This window comes from Synchytrium microbalum (assembly GCF_006535985.1).
Source record: "Synchytrium microbalum strain JEL517 chromosome Unknown SmJEL517_scf0030, whole genome shotgun sequence".
NCBI classification, from domain to species: domain Eukaryota; kingdom Fungi; phylum Chytridiomycota; class Chytridiomycetes; order Synchytriales; family Synchytriaceae; genus Synchytrium; species Synchytrium microbalum.
The window spans coordinates 22270-44407 of record NW_022158379.1 but is presented as its reverse complement, the minus strand read 5'-3'; the positions used below and the strand labels follow the sequence as shown (position 1 = coordinate 44407).

Sequence of the window (22138 nt, the reverse complement as noted above, 5' to 3'; positions counted from 1 at the left end):
AAGATGGAAGTTGAATCTAAGGACGTTTCTGCTACTTCTACTCTAACTGGTTCTCAAGTAAACGATGCTGAGAAGGCCCGTGCTTCGCTAGAAGCTGAGCATGAGAATGAGCAGCTGGAATTTAAGTTTGTGGGGACCATGAAGTGGTATACCATCACATTAGCCTTTACTGGGTGAGTTCTTGTGCTGATCTATCGTTATTGATTCCGTTTGCTGTTGATCTTGTGGTTTTCGAAGTACTAACAGTGACCAACGCACAACTTTAGGCTGATCATCGGTCAGTTCTTAGCAGCATTAGATGCCACTATCATAACTACGGCACTCAACACCATCGCGGCCGACTTGAATGCCGTGAATGAAGTCTCTTGGGTTGCGACCGGTAATTGAGATCTTGTTGCGACAAGTTCTACAAACTGTGTTGCTGAAAAGCTTACCCAAACATTAGGCTACATTATGACATACAACAGCTTCCAGCCTTTGCTTGGAAAGTTCAGTCATATTTTCGGTCATAAAGCTATCATTGGAATGGGCATTGTTTGTTTTATAATCGGAAGTGCTATGGCTGGGTTTTCACCAAATATTATCACATTGATTCTGGCTCGAGCTATTCAGGGTGTTGGAGGAGCTGGTATCTTATCCATGGTCATCATCACTATCTCTGACATGTTCCCGCTGGAAACTCGGGCAAAGTATCTGGCAATACCTCAGTCAGTGTTTGGAATTGCTACAATTGTTGGACCTTTGATTGGAGGTAGGCCGATTTGGTTTTCAAAACGCTGTGTCTCATTGGTCTGACTCACATGAGTGGCAACTAGGTGCTTTCACTGACAAGCTGAGCTGGCGGTAAGTCATTGTATCTCCTCGAAATCAGATTATACGTAAGGAGCATTTTGATACGGAATATCTAAACCTTTACTTGCTCATAGCTGGAACTTTTGGATCAACATTCCTCTTGGCCTTGTCGCTTTGCCTCTTGTGTTGATATACCTGCCTCTGCCAATACCGAAATCCAAGTGGTCTACCAAACTAGCTCGAGTGGACTTCTTGGGAACCTTTGTATTGATAGCATTTGTTATCGCAATTCTGTTGCCGACCTCCTGGGGAGGCACTACATACCCATGGAGCTCACGTAAGTTTCAGAGGTCTTCATTTTTCTCATGTGCCAAATGACGTGGCAGGTGACTAACTTTCTCTTATTTGGATCGTTTCAGCCATAATTATCGCCCTTTATTGCGTTGCATTTGTGTTCGGAATCGTATTTATTATTGTGAGCTTGATAATACAAGTTGTCCACGATGAATGGGCCGCATGACCTAACACCACTTTTTTAAAATAGATTGAATGGAAATTCGCAGCAGAACCTATCGTACCTCTTCGTCTCTTTAAGAACTACAACACCTCGTTGATATTTGCGGTGGCATTCTTCCAAGGCAGTGCCTTCTATTGCTGGATTTTCTACTCTCCATACTATTATGCAGCCGTAAATGGAGATTCTGCTACCATCTCAGGCTTGCAGCTACTTCCGTTACTCTTGGGATTGACCATTTTTTCTGTTGTGTCTATATTTTCGTTACCGCTGGTAAGAAGTCACAATCTCAGTTTCACTCTAAACACACGAACAGATTGTACTCACATTAACTTTTACCTTTTAGGTCCGTTTTTACAACGTCTATGTAATTCTGGGCAACATCATGGTCGTCGCTGGAACTGCTCTCTTCTCAACGTTGGACGAAACCGCTTCTCGCGGTCAGCAAATTGGATATATGCTTATGGTTGGCGCTGGACTCGGATTCAGTTTGCAGGTGCAAACATTGCTGCTGCAGGCTTCGGTTGATCAAAGCGATGTCGCCATCGTGTCCGGTTTAACGCAATTCTTCCAATCGATCGGTGGTGGAATCGGTATGTAGTTCCCTTCAGAGTCCTCCTCTTTCTGCTGTCATTCATCCGTCTAACCGTAAATCTTGAATTTAGGTCTTGCCGTGTATGTGTTTTGGATGCCTTGTAATGTTTGAAATCCGTTCTTGTTTGACTAACGGATGACATTTCATTTCAGATTAAGTGCACTCTTCACCAACTCACTGACCTCTCAATTTTCGGCTCTCCCCGCAAATGTATTGGCTGGTCTTGCTACTTGGAATCAAAGGCCAGCATCTCTGCATTCGCTCCCAGCTGACATATCTGGTCCTACAATACATGCGTATACGCAAGCCCTACGTCAGGTGAACGCTCATATCATATCCATCTCTTTGATTTGTCAGTGCATGCATACTAAACGATCTCTCTAAATCAGATCTTCATCTACGGCACTCCATTTGCTGCAGCTGCGGCGTTCCTATCAATCCTGTTAATATGGAAACGTGTACCCAAGAGTGGCGTCCCAAAGACTGAGGCTGTTGCTATGGGTTAATCTTGTCCCCTCTCTTTTGTAATGTTACATAAAATACACTCTGTCGCCTAATACTTTCTACTCTTTTCTGTCTGAAGTTGATGGTCCTATTCAAGCTTCGAATCAATACGCGACAAATTGACTGAAATATAAATATTCGTGAGGTATATTATTGTCTACATCTAAAAAGACACATCTCGAAGCTTGGTTTTAACAAAATTTTACACAGTGATCATGAACCCCCTTACTCTATACAGGCGTAGCCCTTGGGTCAACGGGCATATCCTTCAACGTAAGTTCCTCATCATTCGGAACTACTGCGACTGCTGACTTGACTTCAGTGCGTAATGGTACATGTTTCAGACACATTGAAGCTAAGAAACATACTGCCATGGCACCAGTAGCAACCCACAATGCATATTCAAATCCTAGCACAAAAGCTTCAAGAACCCATTGTTTCGTCTGTGGATCCAGACCATTAATTACATTCGTGTTGAAGCTTCCATCGACGAATAATGTGCTTGCAAGGTTCTATGAAAATGACAGAAATCCAGTTAGTGAACATAGTCACTTGTAAAAGCAATATTGGTTGAGCTCACCCCTTGTCCATTTTCAGTCAAAATTCCAGTGAGTTTCGAATACCACACCGACTGCATAATGGCATTTAACACGGCTATTCCGACCGTTCCACCGATGGTACGAAGGAAACTTTGAGAGGCCGTTGCTACCGAGAGTTCGTTTTCCTTGGCTGCTGTTTGTGCAATGAGAGATTGTGGAGAGTTGACGGGGCCAGCACCAATTCCAAATATCTATGTTAAAAGGTAGTTTATATGTGAGCAAACGAAATATGCAAATTGGTTGAATCTTAAACTGTTACATACAACGAAAAAAGCTATCTGTACACCAATACTGGTCGTTAAATCCCATCGACTGATCAAGTACAGACCTATGATGGCAACTAGAGAGCCAGCCTATTACGGAAATATAGTCAAAACAAACTCAAGCGTTGAGAACATGGCTATCTGTACGCCACCTTGAAGAACTCGACGTAACGGCCAGTGACTGTTATTAGGACACCAACCGTTGTTGAGACAAAGAGGAAGGGTATAACCATTGCGAATGAACGTATTCCAGCATCAGTTGCGTTTAGACCACGAGCGATTTCAAAGTATTGGGGGAAGACGTATTGAGTACCTAGACGATACACCAAGTCAATACAAGGTCAAACATTTGTGGGAGAAACTTCTGGGCGGAATTAACTTACCATAAAATACAAAACCAAAAGCAAAGCCTGCCAGACAGTTCCAGGCATAGTTCTTATACCAGAAGAGATGGAGAGGTATGATTGGCTCGTGGGCGACTTTGGCTTCAATGTAGATGAAAACAGCCAGTAGCACAATACTAGCAGCAAAACAGCCAAGGACTACTCCTGATATCCATGCATATTCGTGGCCTCCCCACGACACGGCGAGCAAAAAACAGACACAGCAGAGGAATAACGTGATGGAACCTAGATAGTCTATCCTCTTAAGTTTATCCATTGTGGCGCCTTTAGGTGCTGGAAGTCTTAAGAAGTGGTATAAAATGGCGACCGGAATGATTCCTACAGGAAAAACTCAAATGCTAAGAACACTGGATAAGTCATAGGCAATCGATGAATGTCATCCTACCAATAACGAGATTGACGTAGAATGCCCATCTCCACGAGATATAAGTGGTAAAGAGACCTACACGTTGGGTTGAAACGTTGGATTTGTTACGTTTCTGACAAAGAAATCAAAAGATCGGGCTGTTCTAGAAAACTTACCTCCGATGACTGGTCCAAGGAGCAGAGACACTGCAACGCAGGCACTAAGTATCCCCTGATACTTGCCCCTTTCACGTTGGGATACTATCTCTGATATAGAGACGAGTGTAAGGTTCAACAGACCACCAGCACCAACCTATTATAAAACAAAAGTTAGTCAAGGCCTGTTGGAAGGATTACGGTAAGTTGTGGTAAGATCTGCTCACTCCTTGCACTGCCCGGAAGATAATCAGCATATCAATATTTACGGCCGCACCACAGAGCGCCGATCCCACCAAGAAGATGAGTATCGAGGCAAATAAGGTATTTTTACGACCAAAGAAATCAGAGAGCTTGGAGATGATGGGTACTGTGGCAGTACTCGTAAGAGAGAAACTAGTTCCAACCCACGAGAGTTTTGAAAGGTCCCCTAACTCTGATGCGATCACTGGCAAACATGTTGTTACAATCGTCTAAATGCAGGAACAAATCAGCTTGAGGCCTTTTTAACTGGTAAACGTGCTCGGAATCAAGAGACAACAAGCAAGCACGAACCACGAGATTTTCAAACTTACCGTGTCAAGGGCGGAAAGGAAGATGACAAACCCAAAACCAATAAGGATTGGAATCACGTTCTTTCTATTGTGGATTCGGTTCTCATCAGCGAGATCGAGCGCTACATGAGGATCCTCCTTCCATTTAAAGGTCAGAGTATCAGTTGGCGATACAGGTATTTTCTGAAGTCCTAAATCGATTTCCAGCACGTCCAGTGGTCCGACAGATTGTGGTTCTAATTCACTTGGTAGGCTTGGTTGAAAGCCCGCTGGAAGTATGCTCGAAATTGTGCTCCGTCGACGAGAAGACATTTGTTGCGATGACTGGCCGCACAATGTCAGGAAGTAGGTGGATTCTTTTCCTGTAAGCCTATAAGCTTGAAAACTTTTAAGATTTTAGTGAATGCAGATCTGAGTTTTATCTGCGGGTATGCTTTTCCCTGTTACATTTATCCATTACAAATGCGGCCGTACCTTACAATGTAAAGCATGATGTCAAGCATCGTGGATACTGACACGTAGATCTTACATCTAAGTCAATAAGTCCCGCTCCTATCTACCAGACTGCAGGTTTAATCAAGATTTGAATTTGCGCTTTGACTTCAACGTTTATTTCTTCTAAGTAAAAGACAAGAACGGAAGAGGTGCATAGCAACTTACTCTGGAACCGTACGACTAGCCGATATTTGTTGACACAAAATGTAGCATTTCCGTGACGCCTTGGTGTTGTTCGGGTTTGTTCATGCTGTCATGTCTGGATTTTTAGGAAACTTGAAATTGAGTCCATTCAAAAAGCCAATAACTTCTCTAGCGATCGCTCCAGGAACCATCATCATGAACTGTCAGACATGAGCTTATTAACATATTGGCTATCTAGTCCATCTCGAAGGTGTCCTTCAAATCGTGAGCGTGACTATGTAGAGCCATGAACTTTCATTGGATTCGCAACCACCCAACTTGCAAACAAACATTAATATATACACAACAAGTACAAGCGAAGACGCCATTGATCGGCTACGTAAAATAGGTTATAATAGAACCAGTGCCGGACGAATCTCTCATGGAGGACTCTTCTCTATTGTCACTGTTTCCACCGGATGCAGTTACGACAACTTCTGCTCCATTTTCTGCAATAGAGGCCACCACATCACCACCATCTAGCCCGACTACATACATTCAACCTATGTCTGAGCCCGCATCGCCAACGATGGATGCTCCAGTTCACCAACTGCCCAACCAACCACCAACCATTGAACTCGCCGAAAATGAGATGATCACCCATACAATACTCTCAAATCAACGAGTTCCTGGCTCTTCTGTTGGTGTTAGCACTAGTAATACTGTCTTGCCCGTGGTCTTGAAGCGGGTGCCTACACCAAGTGTCTCGTCAATACACAACCAAACATCCGATGTAGTTAGGTCTTCAATGACCTCGCTCTATAGTAACCCGACGACTGGAATGCCTGTAGATGTGCCTGATGGAACGCAAAAGAGGATTGTCGTGTGTTGCGATGGTACTTGGGGTAAAAACCAGATGATGTCCTTACGTATACCACCAGTTATGCTAAAACCGTTTGCATTTTAGATGGTCAAGAGTCCGAAGCTACAGAAGGCAGTACAAATATATCGCTTATTGCTCTTGCCGTGGAGAAGGGCATGGTTGCTGACAACAATGGCAACCAAGTCTTTCAGATGGTGAAATACCAAGTGTCGATCGGAGGCAAAGGAGATGGCGCCATGTGTGTTGGCGGGCCTGATGATGGCATGTACAAAGGTCAACTAGATCGTAATATCGAAGAAATCTACAAGGTATCGCGTGGGAGCATGGTTTCCGTTTTTTGTCCACCATAAACTAAATGCCGCTCTTTTACTAGTACATTTCAAGAGTTTATTCGCCAGGAGATCAATTATTCCTGTTCGGTTTCAGGCAAGTCCATATTTGTCGTTGTCACTTGAAACTCGTTTTGTTTTTACTAATCAAATATAATAGTCGTGGTGCGCTAGTCCTCACGGCCGTCACAAATATGATTGAGAAATTCGGCTTACTGATGCCGACAAAATTAGCAGAGTTGTATCCTAAATTATACGCCACCTTCCGAAAAACAACTTATCTAATCCCTGGTCGTCGACCAATGCTGTCACGGTCGAGTCGAGATACATTCGATGCTAAATCCACTCGCCAAAACTTTTGCCAGCCTAGTGTAGATGTTGCCTTTATAGGTCTCTTTGATCCAGTCGGTGGTGTAGAACCATCGCCAGTAACCGGAGATGTACCCAGCATTGTAGAGAGGGCTCGAGTTGCTTTGGCATTGACGGAACGAAGGAGAAAGTATACTCCTCTGATATGGCATCCCCAAGCAGCAAGTGCACCGGGCCGACTCTCACAAGTCTGGTTTTGGGGAAATCATAATGATGTTGGAGGAGGGGTAAGTTTTCTTCTTGTAAATCTTGGGTAAAGTGTAGCAAAAAAATATGCGTTCGATTTCTGATTGTTCCTTTCAAATAGTACAAAACACATGGTCTGTCGGATATGTCTCTGCACTGGATGATGCAAGAAATATCCGCAGGTTCTCTGGTATTCAGAGCTGGTTCTCTTCCAATGCCATTCCAACCCTTCCAAGACTGGCAATCCACCTTCCACTCTACAATTCGCCCAGCTTCCAAACAGCACCGTCAGCCACCATCACCAGCTATCGTGATACATGATTCGGCCGTGCTTCCAATAGGATTATCGCAAACACGACAAATAGGTGGATCGCCTTATATCGTAAATCGAACAAGGCAGTCGCTACACGCCAGTTTCAATGTCTTGTTACCTGTCCTACGAATGCAACGTAAAGCCGTAGTTGAACGAGTCGCTGCATACTTGATGAGTGGACAACCTAATTTATATATAGAAGATGAATATGGTCTTTGGGGTCCTGGCAGTGAGAATGCCAAGATTGCTATATCCACATCAGCAAACATGCCACGTAATGCAAACTCGCGGAATCAGTCCATGTCGCCTATAATACCGATAGTGCCTGTAGATGTTCGTAAATCGGAAGCTTACATGGATTCTCAGTCGATTATGGACGAAGAACGTGAACCGCTGCAAATTAATACCAAGATGAGTGGGAATCCACAGCAATTACAGCAGGAACAATATGATCGTCGTGATAGTGCTCGGGATGTAGATCACATAACAGAACTATATGCTACGGATCCTGCCGTGATAGTAGCACACTACCAGCAACAAAGGGAAATGGTCTCGTATGAGAGAAATACTAATAAAGTCGACCAGGCATATCAACGTAAGGACAAGGTGGTTGAACAGCAGCAGTATCAACGAAAGGACAGCATGGTCGATCGGCAACAGTATGAAAGACAGGACAAGGTAGTTGAACAGCGAACGGGCAGTATAGGCGACCATACGTATGAAAGACAGGACAAGATTGCCGAACAGCAGGACCAGAGAGACATACCAATGGCTGATAATAGTAAAAGGCATAGTAATAATAAGAGGGCTTCTTCTAGACTGCTCACAGAAGAAGAGCATCACGCAGAATTAGAACGTCTGAAACGTGACTTGAACGCCCAGGCTACGAAACGTCTATCAGTAGAGATTCAACGTCGTGACGACTTTGAGCAACTCGCCAAACAAAAGGAGGAAGAACGCATGAAGGCTTGGAAGGAGATTGAAGCTAAAGCCCTTCTCATAAAACAGCAGGAAGCTAATCACCGTAGTCGTCTTGAGAAGGCAGAAGCAGACGCAGCTGAAGCTAAATCCAAGGTTGCTGCTGAACTAGAACGATTTGAACGAATATCTTCCTTTTTGACTGCTAGGATTGCAGCACTAGAAGCTGCTATGGATGTTGAAAAGAACGCATCTGAAGCCAGAATAGAAGAGTTGAGAAAGGAAGCTGCTGCACGAGATATGACCAACTCGCAGGCACGTAGACAAGCGGAATCTGAAGCTGCTGTCGCACGAGAGAAGGCGTTGGCAGAACAACATCGCTCAAAATTGCAACAGCAACAGTACCAGTCTCAAATAAATGAGTTGCAAGGAACTCTCAACTCTGAGCGAGAAACACGTAGTAAAGCAGAGATGGCTCTAGAGGAAGCACAACGAGATGCTGATGTCAGGGAATCGTCTGCTAGACGTGCAGTGGAACGTGAAGCTCAACAGAAACATGAAGCTTTAGCAGCGGCGAGGGCAGCAGCACTGGAACGTGATGAATTAAGAGAACATGTAGCACGTAACAGTCTTGATATAAATCGACGAGACTCTGCTGAAATTCGATCTGTCACACCCCCACCATCTAGACCGGACTCACCAGTCAGTAATGTCAGCAATATAGAATATGGTGCTGTATCAGCTGCAGGAGGTCGTATCCGTGAACGCATGAATCGACAAACCATGTTGGAGGAGCAACGAGCTGTATCATCGAGTGCAGAGGTCAGGTTATGGGCGAAACAGCAAAAGAAGGCAAGGTTGAGTCCTGTGCCTTCTAGTAGTGGCAGTACGAGCCCCACGCCGAGGGACGAGCCTATTAATAGAGCATCCTTCCAGGCTCTGAGAGATGCTGAATCGGATGAAGAAAAGTAGACCTTCAAGGCTGGGATGGGCCTTGATTGTCAGGTGAATGGAATCCTCATAAAAACTGTAATCTCAACAAATAATCCAGACAATAATATGATAATTTTAATTACAAACTGGAACCGTTCTTGGCTTGCCTCAGCTGACTTCTCCAAGCGCTCACCAAGCGCGTCCTTTTTCCTCAAGTTTTTAGAGGTTGATGGCGCATCGCACCAAGAAGTAGGGAAGAACGGAAATGTCTGCCAGAGGAGAATCTCTAGACATTACATCCAACAACAGGAATGATCAGGCTCTTTCTCCCAATGTCGGCAGTTCAACGTCATCAAACGTCTCAGTGAATTGCAGAATCTGCGGAAAGCCGGCCCGCTTCATATGTGGAAGTTGCCACGATGTGTCCTATTGCAGCCAGGTGTGCCAGCAGCAGGACTGGAGCTCTCATAAGTTAACGTGCTTGGGACAACAGAATCATCAACATCAAATCCGAGAACCAAGTATAAATGAATCTGCATGGCCACGGGAAGCTGCTGCAGAGCGTGTTAATGAACATGGTATTTAAACTATACTCGTTTTCGTAGTTTGCTTTTTCTAACTTGTGTCTTGGACTAGGATTCATGTCTCGAATAAATACGAATTGGAGGAGACCTGCAAACCAACAAGCTCAACCTACTCAATCAGCACCTGCTGAGCAAGAGCCGCCACCAACTGAAGAAGAAATGGCTGATGACTTGCGGTTTTATACCAAGCAGATCTACTTGATTATCAAGCCAGGTAAGATCTTGGTTGAGACCGTGTCCACGCCCCCCATTCCGACGAAAACTTGTCTATTTAGTCGTCGCATGTATCGTACTCTCTGTTCTATGGGTGAAACTGACGAATCCGGCCCTTGGTTATTGGGATAGCGGGTGTGTTATGTTGCGATGTCATGTTTCGCATATTCCTCGCTGACCGGATGATCATTCAGTTTATCGACCAGTCCAACTTACTTTGGCGATATTGGACAATCGCTGGGTGGCAGCGGTGGAACCAGTGGATCTATACTTGTTACTTCGTTATGGGCTGCTCTCCTCATTATCGCACAAGTTGTCGTCGCCACCATCGTTATTGTCATTTGTTTTCGATTCGGTTGGATTAAGGTAACGCTGACCAAATGAAAACTACACAATCCACCGATACTGACATGTCTCTAAGCTTTTGACTGGGTTCTTGATGATCTTGGTATTGGGCTTACTAGGTCTCTTCACGTGGACCTTGTCTACGGCGTTGCTGGCAACGTTTAATGCGCCATTGGACTATATATCCATGGTTTTCGGTATATGGAATTTCGCTGTCGTGGGGTTGATGGTCATCTTTTGGAGGGGTCCTATGTGGCTTCAACAAATATATCTAGTGTTTATGAGTAGTTTGATGGTAAGTTCCTTCAGATGTGCCTCTCGTATTGTAGTCATGTCTCCGATATAAACATTTCGAATTTCATAGGCATTCACTTTGACGAGTATCACTGCTTGGACTACATGGATCCTGTTAGTGTTGCTTGCCGTTTGGGGTATGATTAGCGTACAGTATCACGCTTTTGGGTGACTTTTAATTTACTTCTTCTACCTTCGAATCTAGATCTCTTTGCGGTTTTGTCACCGTGTGGACCGCTACGGCTGCTAATACAGAGCTCTCAGCAAAGAAATGAGCCGATTCCAGCCTTGCTATATTCTGTCGCCATCTGGATGATGGCCACTCCGCCTGATCGGCCTGCAGATTCACCGTCTCCAACAGAACCGCGGTTTAGAGTTGACGAAAACTCCTTCCAAATGACACCGTCGTCACCAGAAACAAGTCCATCAGGACGGAGTAATACTGGACTTCCTCAACCACCACCTGCTGCTTATAGAACACCAGCGCCATCTAGACCACCACCTATATTAGATACTGTAGTTAACTCGTCGTCGAGAAGTTTGCCAGGTTCGGCGACAGAAGATCCTAGCATAGATGGAACGCAGACAAACTTATTAGATGCTCCTGGAAGTCCAGCTGCTCAACGCCCGGAAAGCGACGAAGACGAGGAAGAAGAACGTAGTGGGCTCAAACTCGGCCTGGGCGACTTTGTTTTTTATTCTGTCTTAGTTGCACGAGCTGGTAATTGTCGAGCTGATCGTCTATTCGCATGTCTACTACATTTACTCAATTATGTTCTGTAACCTTGTAGCCCTCTTGGATTGGATCTCTACATTGGCTTGCATGGTTGCCGTCTTGACTGGGCTCAACGCCACCATCTTCCTCCTAGCTATTTATCGTAAAGCATTACCAGCACTTCCCATATCCATAGCATTTGGTATTCTCTTCTTCTTCGTCAGCTCGATTATGTTGGTGCCATATTCGAGTTACTTGATCTCTGCACCAACACGATATGTGCCAAATACAGCTGGAGGAGCCAGTGGACTATGGCTTGGAAAGAGTGACGGTAGTGGGTTTGGAGCGGGGTTTATTTATGTCTAGTGGTCGCATCTTTAGCTTAATATACTTTAGTTTACGTTCTTTGACGCGTCTTCACGCATCGTATTGGGACATGGCGTAGTTACTGGTTACATATATGGTTTAGAGAATTTCCAATGGTCGATAATCGTCAAGGTGTTCGAGACTTGACTGCAACAATCCGCCACAAAATGCACGACATTCAGCCGATTTCTGGAGAGAATTTGTCAAAGAAGGAGTTCTATGACCAGATTTTGTTACAGATGCGGTCATTGATGGATCCGGAGCTACCTCTGGTGTCTAATCTTGCAAACTTGTATGTTTAGATATTTTGTACGTGACGAATTAGACAGCTAACACATATGAATTACTAGCTCATCGCTACTATATTGGAGCCTAAACGAGGATCAGAATAGGCAGATAAATTGGTGCGGTTTCTATCTGACGGGAAGCGGTCAACATTCCAAATCAAAGCTGTACCTTGGCCCGTTTCAAGGGAAAATAGCATGCACTGTTATAGACATAGGGAAAGGAGTCTGTGGAACTGCAGCTAAAAATCTTGAGGCCCTTGTTGTCGATGGTAATTCGACCGGATTCTTTTGGGTCAAACTTCCTTGACATTATCTCACAGATCATTTTGACGCAGATGTACACAAGTTTCCAGGGGTAATACTTGATTTGACTCGCTCCGGCGATTTTTATATTGCTGATCTTATCATTTTTCTTAGCATATCGCATGTGATTCACTCTCAGAGAGTGAAATTGTCATTCCTCTGATTGTAAACCGGGATGGGAAGAATTGTGTGGGAGTCCTAGACTTGGACTGCTTGATAAATTCTGGATTCAATGGCGACGACAAGAAGGGTCTGCAGCAGCTGGTAGAGATCTGTGTAATTCCGATCTTGGAAAACCAACCATCCTTAATTTGATCCCCAATATATCCTGAATCATTTCGCCTTTTACGGTTTTCAACTCTGCTTCGTGTACAGTCTGTTGAATTCGTAGTGTTTTGTCTTAATTTAACTATGGGTAAGTCGCTGTGTCTGGTTGTCGTTGATTTAATCTGATATAATCAATGAATAGCTGACTTTTTTCGATTCCTCGATGACTTAGATGGAAGTGATGATAGCATCCCAGCCTCAGCTAGCGAGAGGACAAATTCATCAACACCCTCACTACCCCGCGCGGAGGCCACCTCGACACGAGAATACTCGAATTTCAACAGCAACGACCCCAGCCGAGATGGAAGCAGAGAAGACGGTCTAGGCATGCATAGTCCGTCGGCACCAGCACGACCACGAAAGGCTTCAGAGTCACGAGCTAGACCTGCTTTAGCACTATTATTTGAAGCTGCTCGAAAAAGAAATAGCTATGTAGCGTCTGTGAATTCCAGGGCCTCTGCCGATGGTATGGAGTTGGAGTTGTCGAATGATGATTTGGGGCCATTACCAAGTAGTCTGTATAGTCGTTCAAGCAGTGTTGATGGTGCACCACGTAATTATACACCAACTGCCTCACTACCAACGAATGCTTTTGATAAGTCGCTCGACCCAAACGCAACAGATCGTACTGCCCATCCTACAACATCAAGTCGATCTCTGATTCGTAATGATGTACACGCTTCGACTCACAGTCTGGAAGACGCTGCTCCTACAAATTCACGACCAGCCTCAGACTTTCAACATTCAGGGTCTGCGGATGCAGTCTCGCCACCAGCTCGACGATTGTCTTTAACGAATACCGTACCGTCTGCTCTTGGTTCGTCTCAGAATAACGTTAGGCTCAGGCCTGAACTAGGACCAAACGAGCCGGAACCGCACCTGTCAGCTGGACCAACGAGGGCATCAAGCAAACTGACAGACTCTCCGAATTCTAGCCCTCCCAACACACTACCCAAAGCACCGCCCAATCGTGCGTCCAGTATACTCAAAACAGCAGCTGCTGAAGATATACCAGGACCCACAACCATCACACCAGCTCCATCAGGGCCAACACCCACAACCACAGTAGCACCTACTCCATCAGCAACAGTAACACCACCACGTAAATCTTCCGATACACCTCAAAAACCAGATTTTATGTCCTCCGAGTCACTAACCATCAAACCGAAAAGTCGGGTGCAGCACTTCATTGCCTGGGCTTTAGCAAGGCTGTTTATAATAACCCCCGAATCCCGTTTCTGGACGCATTGGTGCTCCATGATCAATGTGCTCCACGTTATCAACGTACTAGTGGTGCCACTCATATTTGGATGGACTGAATACTTTATAAATCCCGGTTGGGTGGCTCTATATGCCATAGTCGACGTCATCATGTTGGTCGATTGCTTCTTCCAAGCTCGATTGGCATTCAACAACAAGTATGGAAGTCTAATACAGGACAACCAGGGCATGTTTTATAATTTTGCTGTGACGAATCGGGGCTGGTGGATTACCTTGACGTCACTGCCTGTGGATTTGTGTATTGAATTGTCGAGCCCTGTGTTTACTGGTACTCCAACATTAATTATTCCATTCCTTGACGTTTTGGCCATGGGAGGCAACAAAAATGATGGGATGCAATTATATTGGAGGTATAAAGTCTGGGCTGCTGTGCGATTCTTCAAGGTACTGGCTCGTTTACCGTATCGTCGTTTGTATGACGCTGAAATCAGTGGTGTTGCAGCTGTAAGTTTTCAATGGATGAGACCGTTGTGCTTTTCATTCACAATCGAGGCTTTAACTTTTTCTATCTCTATGAAAGCCTGTTTCTCGATTGATCAAAACACTTGTAATTCTCATGTGGATGGGTCACTTAGATGCATGCATATTCTGGTTTCTCGACACCTTCCTCCCTTATGGCAACCGATGGATTGATACCCAAAACCTTTTATTTTATGCCGGCACTACCAATGTCGTGCCCTTCTCTACACAGTATCTGATATCGTATCTTTCAGCTGTCCGATCTTTGGTCTTGCGTCTTCGTGAAGTTGAGCTTGATGCAGAAAACATTTACGTATTGGGTGAATTCATTGGTGGTATTCTGGCTTATGGAACTGTGTTTGGTAATCTGCATTCTATCGTGGAAATGCTTGATAGTACGGCTGCTCTCACTCACGCAGGTTTGTACTTTAACGAATTTGCCTTCTTTTTTTGTTGTATTTTGTCCGCTGATAACTGATGTTCATTTTGTTTTTTCTGAATTATAGAGGAACAACACAAATTCGAAATGGGCTGGCTACGTACGTATATGAGAGAAAAGGGCCTCGTTCCCGAGTTACAAAAGGTATTACGTTGCTTCTGAAGTAAAACTAGGTTCAGGTAGCTACTTACGCCCTGACTCAAATGGTAGATGGTCAGCGCTCACAAAGAGTTACAATGGAGAAAGTCACAGGGTACAGATGAGGCACACCTATTTGACGATATACCGAAATCTGTACAACAAGAAATCAAGAACTTCTTGTATCTGGATTTGGTGCGAAAGGTACCCCTGTTTCTGGGGGCAGATGCGGCCTTCCACAATTCAATCACTTTCAAAATTAAGGTGTGACACTTTGGCTTCGGATCTGAATCATACGTATGCGGGACTGATACTTCTTTTCGGGCAGCCATTACATGTCTTGGACAAATGGTTTGTTTTCCAAAAGGGTGATGATGGTACAGAAATGTTCTTTGTCAAGACTGGCTCTGTAGAAATTGTAGGTCCTGAAGGCCAGATTTTCGTCACTCTTGGTCCAGGAAGTTTCTTTGGAGAGATCGCTCTCTTTGAAGGTATCAGGAGACACTTTGACATCGCCAGATGACCTTCTACTGTCACTTACAACAATATTGCGAACATATTAGAATGTAAACGCACTGCTTCAGCTCGAGCCAAAGGGTCGATCGAGCTCTGTGTGCTCACGAAGGACGACTTTAACAGTATTCTACGACAGTACAGTGTAGTTGCCGAAAGAATACGAGCCACCATCGCCGAACGTAAAGCCAATGAAGCTCGATTGAAGGCAGTAGAAGCTGAAAAGCAAGCTGCCGAAGCGAAACGAAAATTGGAAGAAGCTGAAGCGGAATCTATTCGAAAAGCCCAACAAGAAGGAGAAAAGAAGCCCAATGCTTCTTCAACCGGACTCAGAAGTCGTGGCCTATTGCAAGGATTGACGAAGAAGAATCAACTTGGTTCACAAGTGTCAATCTCTACCAACGGTGTGTCGAAGAATATTCTTCCCTTTGGGATATCACGAAGCGCCTTGCCAGGTGATTCAAACAGTGTAAATGGATCTTTTAATTACCTTCGACCCACAATCAACCGTGCAGTACAGCCGTCGAGCATGGGCCGTGAGTCAGCAGGCACTTCCAGAAGGAATAGCCACTCAGTGGTTGGTAGTGTCGCGAGTTTGCCTCGCGCAGAGGGAAGAAATGTTTCAATAATAAGCGGCCATGGTATTCCTTTCCAAACTTCCAACGCTGAACCGATTCCAGTGCCAGCTAGCACGTCAAGCTCAACACCATCCGGTTCCGTGCATCACTTGCCAGCCTCGGTTTCCAGGACACTAAACAATGCCATACATGGTTTGGCAGACATGATTTCACATCCTCATGTTGCTGCACACAGGGCCTCCGCTGAAGCTGGTACTTCTTCTTCAGCTCATGGCAGTATGAATGGATTGCCATTGACAGCACCCTTACGGTCCCATTCTGCCTCGGATGTAGTACCTCTACCTGCCCATTTGATGAATTCGCAATTACCAAGAGACAGTATTGGGTCAGCACGGTCTCACACTCTGACCATTAGTCGGTTGAGGGAGACGGCAGGACCTATTTCGCCGTTAAAAAGTGGATCCAGCAGGTCGATTACAGGTACCGGCTCTCCAACTCCATCTGTGGCTGCTGGGAAACGAACAAATTCATCATTGTTGAGCCGCAATCCATCCTTGATGAGCAGAAATCCGTCTGGATTGAGCAATGTGTCTGTCAACAACAAATCACCAACGCCACCAACCGATAGTGCTAATGCATTGCCGATAGCAGGCATAACGGGAACGTTTACTGCTGGTATTCTGGCTGCCACCTCTCGACGTTCGTCACTTATCCCACCCAGTAATATCCCACCAGATATAAACAATTTGAGTATTGGGGGACTGCCGATAATCAATTTACGAGCACCATCAACAGCAGAAGCAGAATCCGAGTCGCCATCCCCTGAAAGACAGAATGACAACTTAACACCACTTGGCAGCAGTAATTCCGTGTCGTCGCATGCTAGGTGTGTCAGTGCTTTGAGTAATGGGTCAAGTCGTAGTTCAGTGTCTGTTAGAAGTACACTAGATCCAAAAGGTATTGACAGGCCGCGTAGTAGAAGTTTCACCGGTTGAGCATATTACGTTGTAAATATAAAACTGTAAAATCAACTAAGTTTCCATCGTCTCGCAATATCAAAAGTTTCAATTGAGCGTTCATAGACCGTTCGTTGGTGAAAACTTGTCTTGCGTCCAGAACAAAATACAAAATCAGGCTTAATCGAAAATGTGGAAGGCTGCGTTAGAGAAGGCGATACAAGAGAACAAGACCGTGCCGGGCTCAAGTGAGGCTTGAATTCAATTCTTTTCAATCCTCGATCTGACATTCTTTGTAAAGCATGGGTACATCTAGCAACAGTCAAACCAAATGGTCGCCCTGCGAGTCGAATGGTTGTCTTTCGTGGATTCTATCAACTTACAACGGCAGAAACACAGAGAACAGATGCTTCGGATATAGAAAAATTGTCGTCCTTGTTGGTTTTTACAACCGATTCAAGGTGAACATCAAACGTGTTTTCCGATGATCCAGAACTGAACCTAATTTTACCTATAAACAGGAGTGCCAAAGTCGTTGAAATCAGCAAAATGAATGAAGTCGAAATTTCATGGTACTCTATAGCTCATGCCAATATGTGCTTAAAGAGGGAATGCTGACCGGTATCCAAGATTCGACTGACTCACTTTATATATAACAGGTACTTTTCCGAAACTCGAGAACAATTCAGAATATCAGGACGCATACATTTAATCACATCTCCATTGTCTTCAATCCCTTCAAATCCACCATCATGGTCGACTACAACTAAACAAGATTGGGAAGCATCACGACTATCTATATGGAATTCCCTCAGTCCAGGAATGAGATCATCATTTTCATGGGGTAAACCATCTGAAAAGTATGATGAGAAAGCAGGTGCATCGTGGATTACGTCGCTACCAGCAACTGCAACCACACCAACGGCGGTAGAACAGGGAGCGTGTAAGAACTTTTCTCTGATGCTGCTACAAGTTGATGCTGCTGATCATGTGAATCTGTTTACGAGTCCTACGACGAGGACTCAGTATCAGGTGGATGATGGTGGTGTTTGGAAGGCTACACGTGTCAATCCGTAGTTTATAAGCTTCCAGTGCGTGAATAGAAATGTAGTTATACTTTGCTAGTAGTAAATTGTCTGATGACGCGAAATGACTTGGACTGTAAAGTCTTTATTACTTCTGTTCTTAATTTCGTTGTTTTGCGCTGTAGCGGTGAAACCAGGTCGAATTTGCAGGCCATGAGCTTATAGATTCCTGGTACGTCCCCTATCAATGTCGCATAATCTCTTTACTCGATAGCAAAATCTTCTCTCCTCGTAGACCTGGCTGTCGAGCAATGCTACGATACATTGCACGAAGCACCCCACGACGACGACCTTTTTTCTGGCTGCTTATTATTGGGATATCTGTAATGCTATTCATTACGGCCAGACATACTCCGTTTGATAGAACCAAATCAAGCAAGATAGGTAAAACCATCGACATCATCAGTGATGGCCTTTGGCTTCGCTCGTTCTTACTCCTATTCGAATAGATCTCGAAGAATTCATAGGCAAGTCATATTCTACACGAGAGTGTCAACACAAGATCTCTGACTCGGGTCTATAGATGCTATACCTTTTCAATGTCCAGATGGGAGTTTGGGAATGTTGAATGATGACTATTGTGATTGTGAGGATTCGAGTGATGAGCCTCTCACAAGCGCGTGTCAGAATGGAAGCTTCCATTGTCATGATGGTAAAACAATACCCTCCTCGTGGGTTTCTGATGGAATCCATGACTGCCGATACGGGGAAGATGAACTCAGTAACGTAAAACGCAAAAGGAAGTTCTTCTTCCTCTAATCTTGCATGTCGAACCTATATCGAAAACCTCATCGTATTTAATCTACAAGCTCAGTTTTTATTTTATATAAAGTGGAGAGTGAAGTGTACATATAACAAAGACACCTCCATTTCTATGCGGACGGCCTCCATATTTCATCAGGAGTGATACCACGGACATATTCTGGTTCAGAACCAGGAGCATATATTTCAGTGTATAGATCCTTGACATCAGGTTCAGGAGATGCTTTGGCCGCAGCTACAGCGTCATCCACTTCAGCCCTCGCTTCCTTGTCAAACTTTTTCAATTCTTCCTCGTTTGCAGCACCTACTTCTAACAAACGAGTACGTAATCCAGTAATACAGTCACGAGTAGATCTCATATGCTGGATTTCTTCACGAGTACGATATGTTGTTCCTGGATCTGACATGGAGTGACCACCATATCGATAAGTCACCATTTCCATGACTAATGGACCGTTACCAGTGACACACCATTCACGAGCTTTACGGACTGCTTCACGGACAACCAATACATCCATCCCATTGACTCGTAATCCAGGGATATAATCACCACGGGTATAATACTTTGTAGAGGCAGCGGCACGATGAGCAGACGTTCCCATACCATATTGATTGTTTTCACATACGAATACGACAGGCAAGTCCCATAGTTTGGCCATATTATATGCTTCAAAGACTTGACCCTGGTTTGCAGCACCGTCACCATACAAGGCTAGAGTAGCTGTCTTTGTGTTTCGGTATTTGTGGGCAAATCCTAGACCTGCACCGATAGGGACTTGGGCACCTACAATACCGTTACCACCATAGAATTCATTGGCAAACAAATGCATTGAGCCTCCTTTTCCTTTTGACGAGCCGTCACGTCTACCCATGAGTTCAGCGATGATTGCTGTAGCTGATGAGCCTCGTAAATATGCGAATCCGTGGCATCTGTATGCAGTAATGATCGAGTCCTGTTGTCGAGGGTGAGTATTCAGTCGGTTTCAAAAGAAGATAAGCTGTCACGTTTTGTTGACAGCTGTCCTTTCACGTACATTTTTGGTGATGGAAGACTCCATACCGACAGCGATAGCCTCTTGACCAGTAGACAAGTGACAAAAGCCTACGTGAGGGTGAAAGTGGGGTGTGAGAATTAACATTGTCAACATAGTTGAGCTGTCAACCCCAAAACAACCCCTTCAACGTCTAAAAACCAGTACCTCGAATCATTTTGGACTTGTATAATTGATCACAAGCAGTTTCTAATCGTCTGATTGAGAGCATTTGTTTGTATAGAGCCAATAGTTCCGACTTTGATGCAGTAGTTGTCAATGAAGGAGTCTCAAAGTTGTGTGTCTGATATGAGTCTTCAGGGAGATTGAATGTAAATACAGGGTCAGCCGGGTCAGATGCAGTGGCCATTGTTCTATTCATAGCAGCGATTCGAGTCAAGACCGTCGGCGAACCAACATTCTTGAATATCGCGTGTCGAAGAGCCATTGCTATCTATAGTATAATTTATGGAGGAGGAGTGAGCGGTCATAGATAGTAACAGCATTGATTATGTTATTCTGTTTGCCTACCTTCTACTATGGGCTATACCTTAAAAGCTTAACTTTTACGAAATTAGTCGCAAACCAACTGACTTTTTGACAAGACTGATGTCTATCGATGCTCGTGATTGCAACATTCTAATATGTGCCAATACGCGTAAAATTGTCATTTCTTTCTTTTTCTTTTTGATATTTCCTTGTATCTACTTGGGCCAACTAAACACTTCACACTCCTCCGTTTCGAAACATTCTGTTGTGGGTTGACGAGGACCGTAAATTATGATAGGATCTATAATGACTGACGAAAGCCCTCTGGAGTTAGGGCTTGTTTGCTGTGAAAGTGGTTGGGAACGGCTTGAACATTTGTTGAAAGCGATACACAATTCAGCATAACATCAATGTAAGTCGAGAACCCTGAATTAATTGTATAGTTTGTCCTCTATGTTTGTTATAGTTTCCATTTGATATTAGAACACTAACATTCAACGTCTCCTTAGAACAAACACACTTACGAAACGCACGTTAAGGTTCCGTCAGCTGGACGGGTACACGCAGTTTAAAGGTAACGGACACAAAAATGAAGGGTTTTATTTGGTTGGTGATACTTGGATCTAACCCAACAATCCTCCTGTCACCGTTCAGTTATGTGAATGGTTGGCCAACGTACAAGATCATGCCCCACCTGCAAGTCACTATAGAATGCCCACCTATAAAGTACCTGCCCTCTAAAGTCACTATCACTGGTGCACAGGAGCCTAATAGATGTGGTGCAACCGTCAATCATCAAGAAAGTTTTGATGTCACATCAGCGATTTATGGTCTCAAATCACAGACTGCCATGTCAGACTACATGTTGGCTCTAGGGGTGTCTCGTTTTCCCGATCTAGCTCTGTTAAAGTAACACCTGGAAATGCTGTTTGTTGCACACGAGTCAAGAACAATGTAACTCTTGTCCCAAACACCTGGGAGCTATTTGCAGAAAGCGATAAGATGGATCTACATAACAAGGTCGCAAAACTGGAGAAGCTCTTGGTGACGTTCGATTCCACCAGAAGTAACATCCTCTTGAATACTGCAGAGCTGCGCTGCTGCTGTAGAGGAGTTTGGTAAGAGCTCAATTGAATATGTGAGTCAGGTAGAATTTAGCTGCATATGATGAAGAAGCTTGATAAGGGGGGGGGGGGGGGGGGTTGTATAGTTGTATAGAACACTCAGAAACACTGCTGATACAAAATTGTACACGCTCCTTTTCCACGGTGTTGTTGTTTGCAATCGACTGTTGGTTGATCTGACGCGAGCGAAGAAACGTGCTTTCGGCTGGCTGCTTGTGCGAGATTAGGCGAAGATTTCACATGCCTAAATCCCCGTCACAAACAAGGCACAACACGAATAACGTGGAGATTTCGTGAATCCGACGAAGCGAAGCTTTTTCACAATTTTCAGAAGTAATTTTACACGATATCTGAATTTTAGTTTGTCCAATACCGACTATGTGAATATCCACTCCGTCAATAATGATGCTTGGAGTTGCGTAGCAAGTACACCGACTATTAACCCTATCAGTACACGAGAATATGATTAAGCGCACCTATCTTACCTATCTTCCCTCTTCACAATCACCCAAAAGCCCTTTTACCCAACCAGAGCGCGCTACTCCAAGCCCTCACACAAGCCACACGCATCTAT

At 44.4% G+C, this 22138-nt stretch overlaps 4 protein-coding genes across 4 annotated transcripts; 2 read left to right on the top strand and 2 right to left on the bottom strand.

Annotated features, from left to right (window-relative positions):
- Nucleotides 1-3: 3 nt before the first annotated feature.
- SmJEL517_g04423 (uncharacterized protein) lies at nucleotides 4-2407 on the top strand (the record flags this gene model as incomplete). Its single annotated transcript, XM_031170351.1, has 11 exons — nucleotides 4-173; nucleotides 267-379; nucleotides 446-751; nucleotides 816-843; nucleotides 927-1129; nucleotides 1212-1267; nucleotides 1337-1579; nucleotides 1653-1899; nucleotides 1972-1981; nucleotides 2054-2219; nucleotides 2291-2407. 11 exons carry the CDS (start codon nucleotides 4-6, stop codon nucleotides 2405-2407), a joined length of 1659 nt encoding a protein of 552 aa, XP_031023606.1.
- Nucleotides 2408-2635: 228 nt separating this feature from the next.
- SmJEL517_g04422 (uncharacterized protein) lies at nucleotides 2636-5038 on the bottom strand (the record flags this gene model as incomplete). Its single annotated transcript, XM_031170350.1, has 9 exons — nucleotides 2636-2917; nucleotides 2986-3195; nucleotides 3268-3357; nucleotides 3420-3580; nucleotides 3651-3989; nucleotides 4057-4113; nucleotides 4194-4329; nucleotides 4400-4645; nucleotides 4748-5038. 9 exons carry the CDS (start codon nucleotides 5036-5038, stop codon nucleotides 2636-2638), a joined length of 1812 nt encoding a protein of 603 aa, XP_031023607.1.
- A 4502-nt stretch (nucleotides 5039-9540) lies between these two features.
- Nucleotides 9541-18150, top strand: SmJEL517_g04421 (uncharacterized protein; the record flags this gene model as incomplete). Its single annotated transcript, XM_031170349.1, has 22 exons — nucleotides 9541-9853; nucleotides 9912-10073; nucleotides 10135-10207; nucleotides 10267-10438; nucleotides 10494-10712; nucleotides 10782-10848; nucleotides 10917-11432; nucleotides 11503-11764; nucleotides 11896-12084; nucleotides 12143-12348; nucleotides 12415-12434; nucleotides 12497-12646; nucleotides 12758-12797; nucleotides 12882-14434; nucleotides 14511-14868; nucleotides 14956-15032; nucleotides 15099-15230; nucleotides 15355-15517; nucleotides 15590-17074; nucleotides 17375-17534; nucleotides 17595-17669; nucleotides 17733-18150. The coding sequence occupies 22 exons, from the start codon at nucleotides 9541-9543 to the stop codon at nucleotides 18148-18150; spliced, it is 6810 nt and encodes a 2269-aa protein (XP_031023604.1).
- An 880-nt stretch (nucleotides 18151-19030) lies between these two features.
- Nucleotides 19031-20399, bottom strand: SmJEL517_g04420 (pyruvate dehydrogenase (acetyl-transferring); the record flags this gene model as incomplete). The annotated part of the gene is made up of 3 exons (XM_031170348.1): nucleotides 19031-19873; nucleotides 19955-20022; nucleotides 20120-20399. 3 exons carry the CDS (start codon nucleotides 20397-20399, stop codon nucleotides 19031-19033), a joined length of 1191 nt encoding a protein of 396 aa, XP_031023605.1.
- Between the last annotated feature and the right edge of the window lie 1739 nt (nucleotides 20400-22138).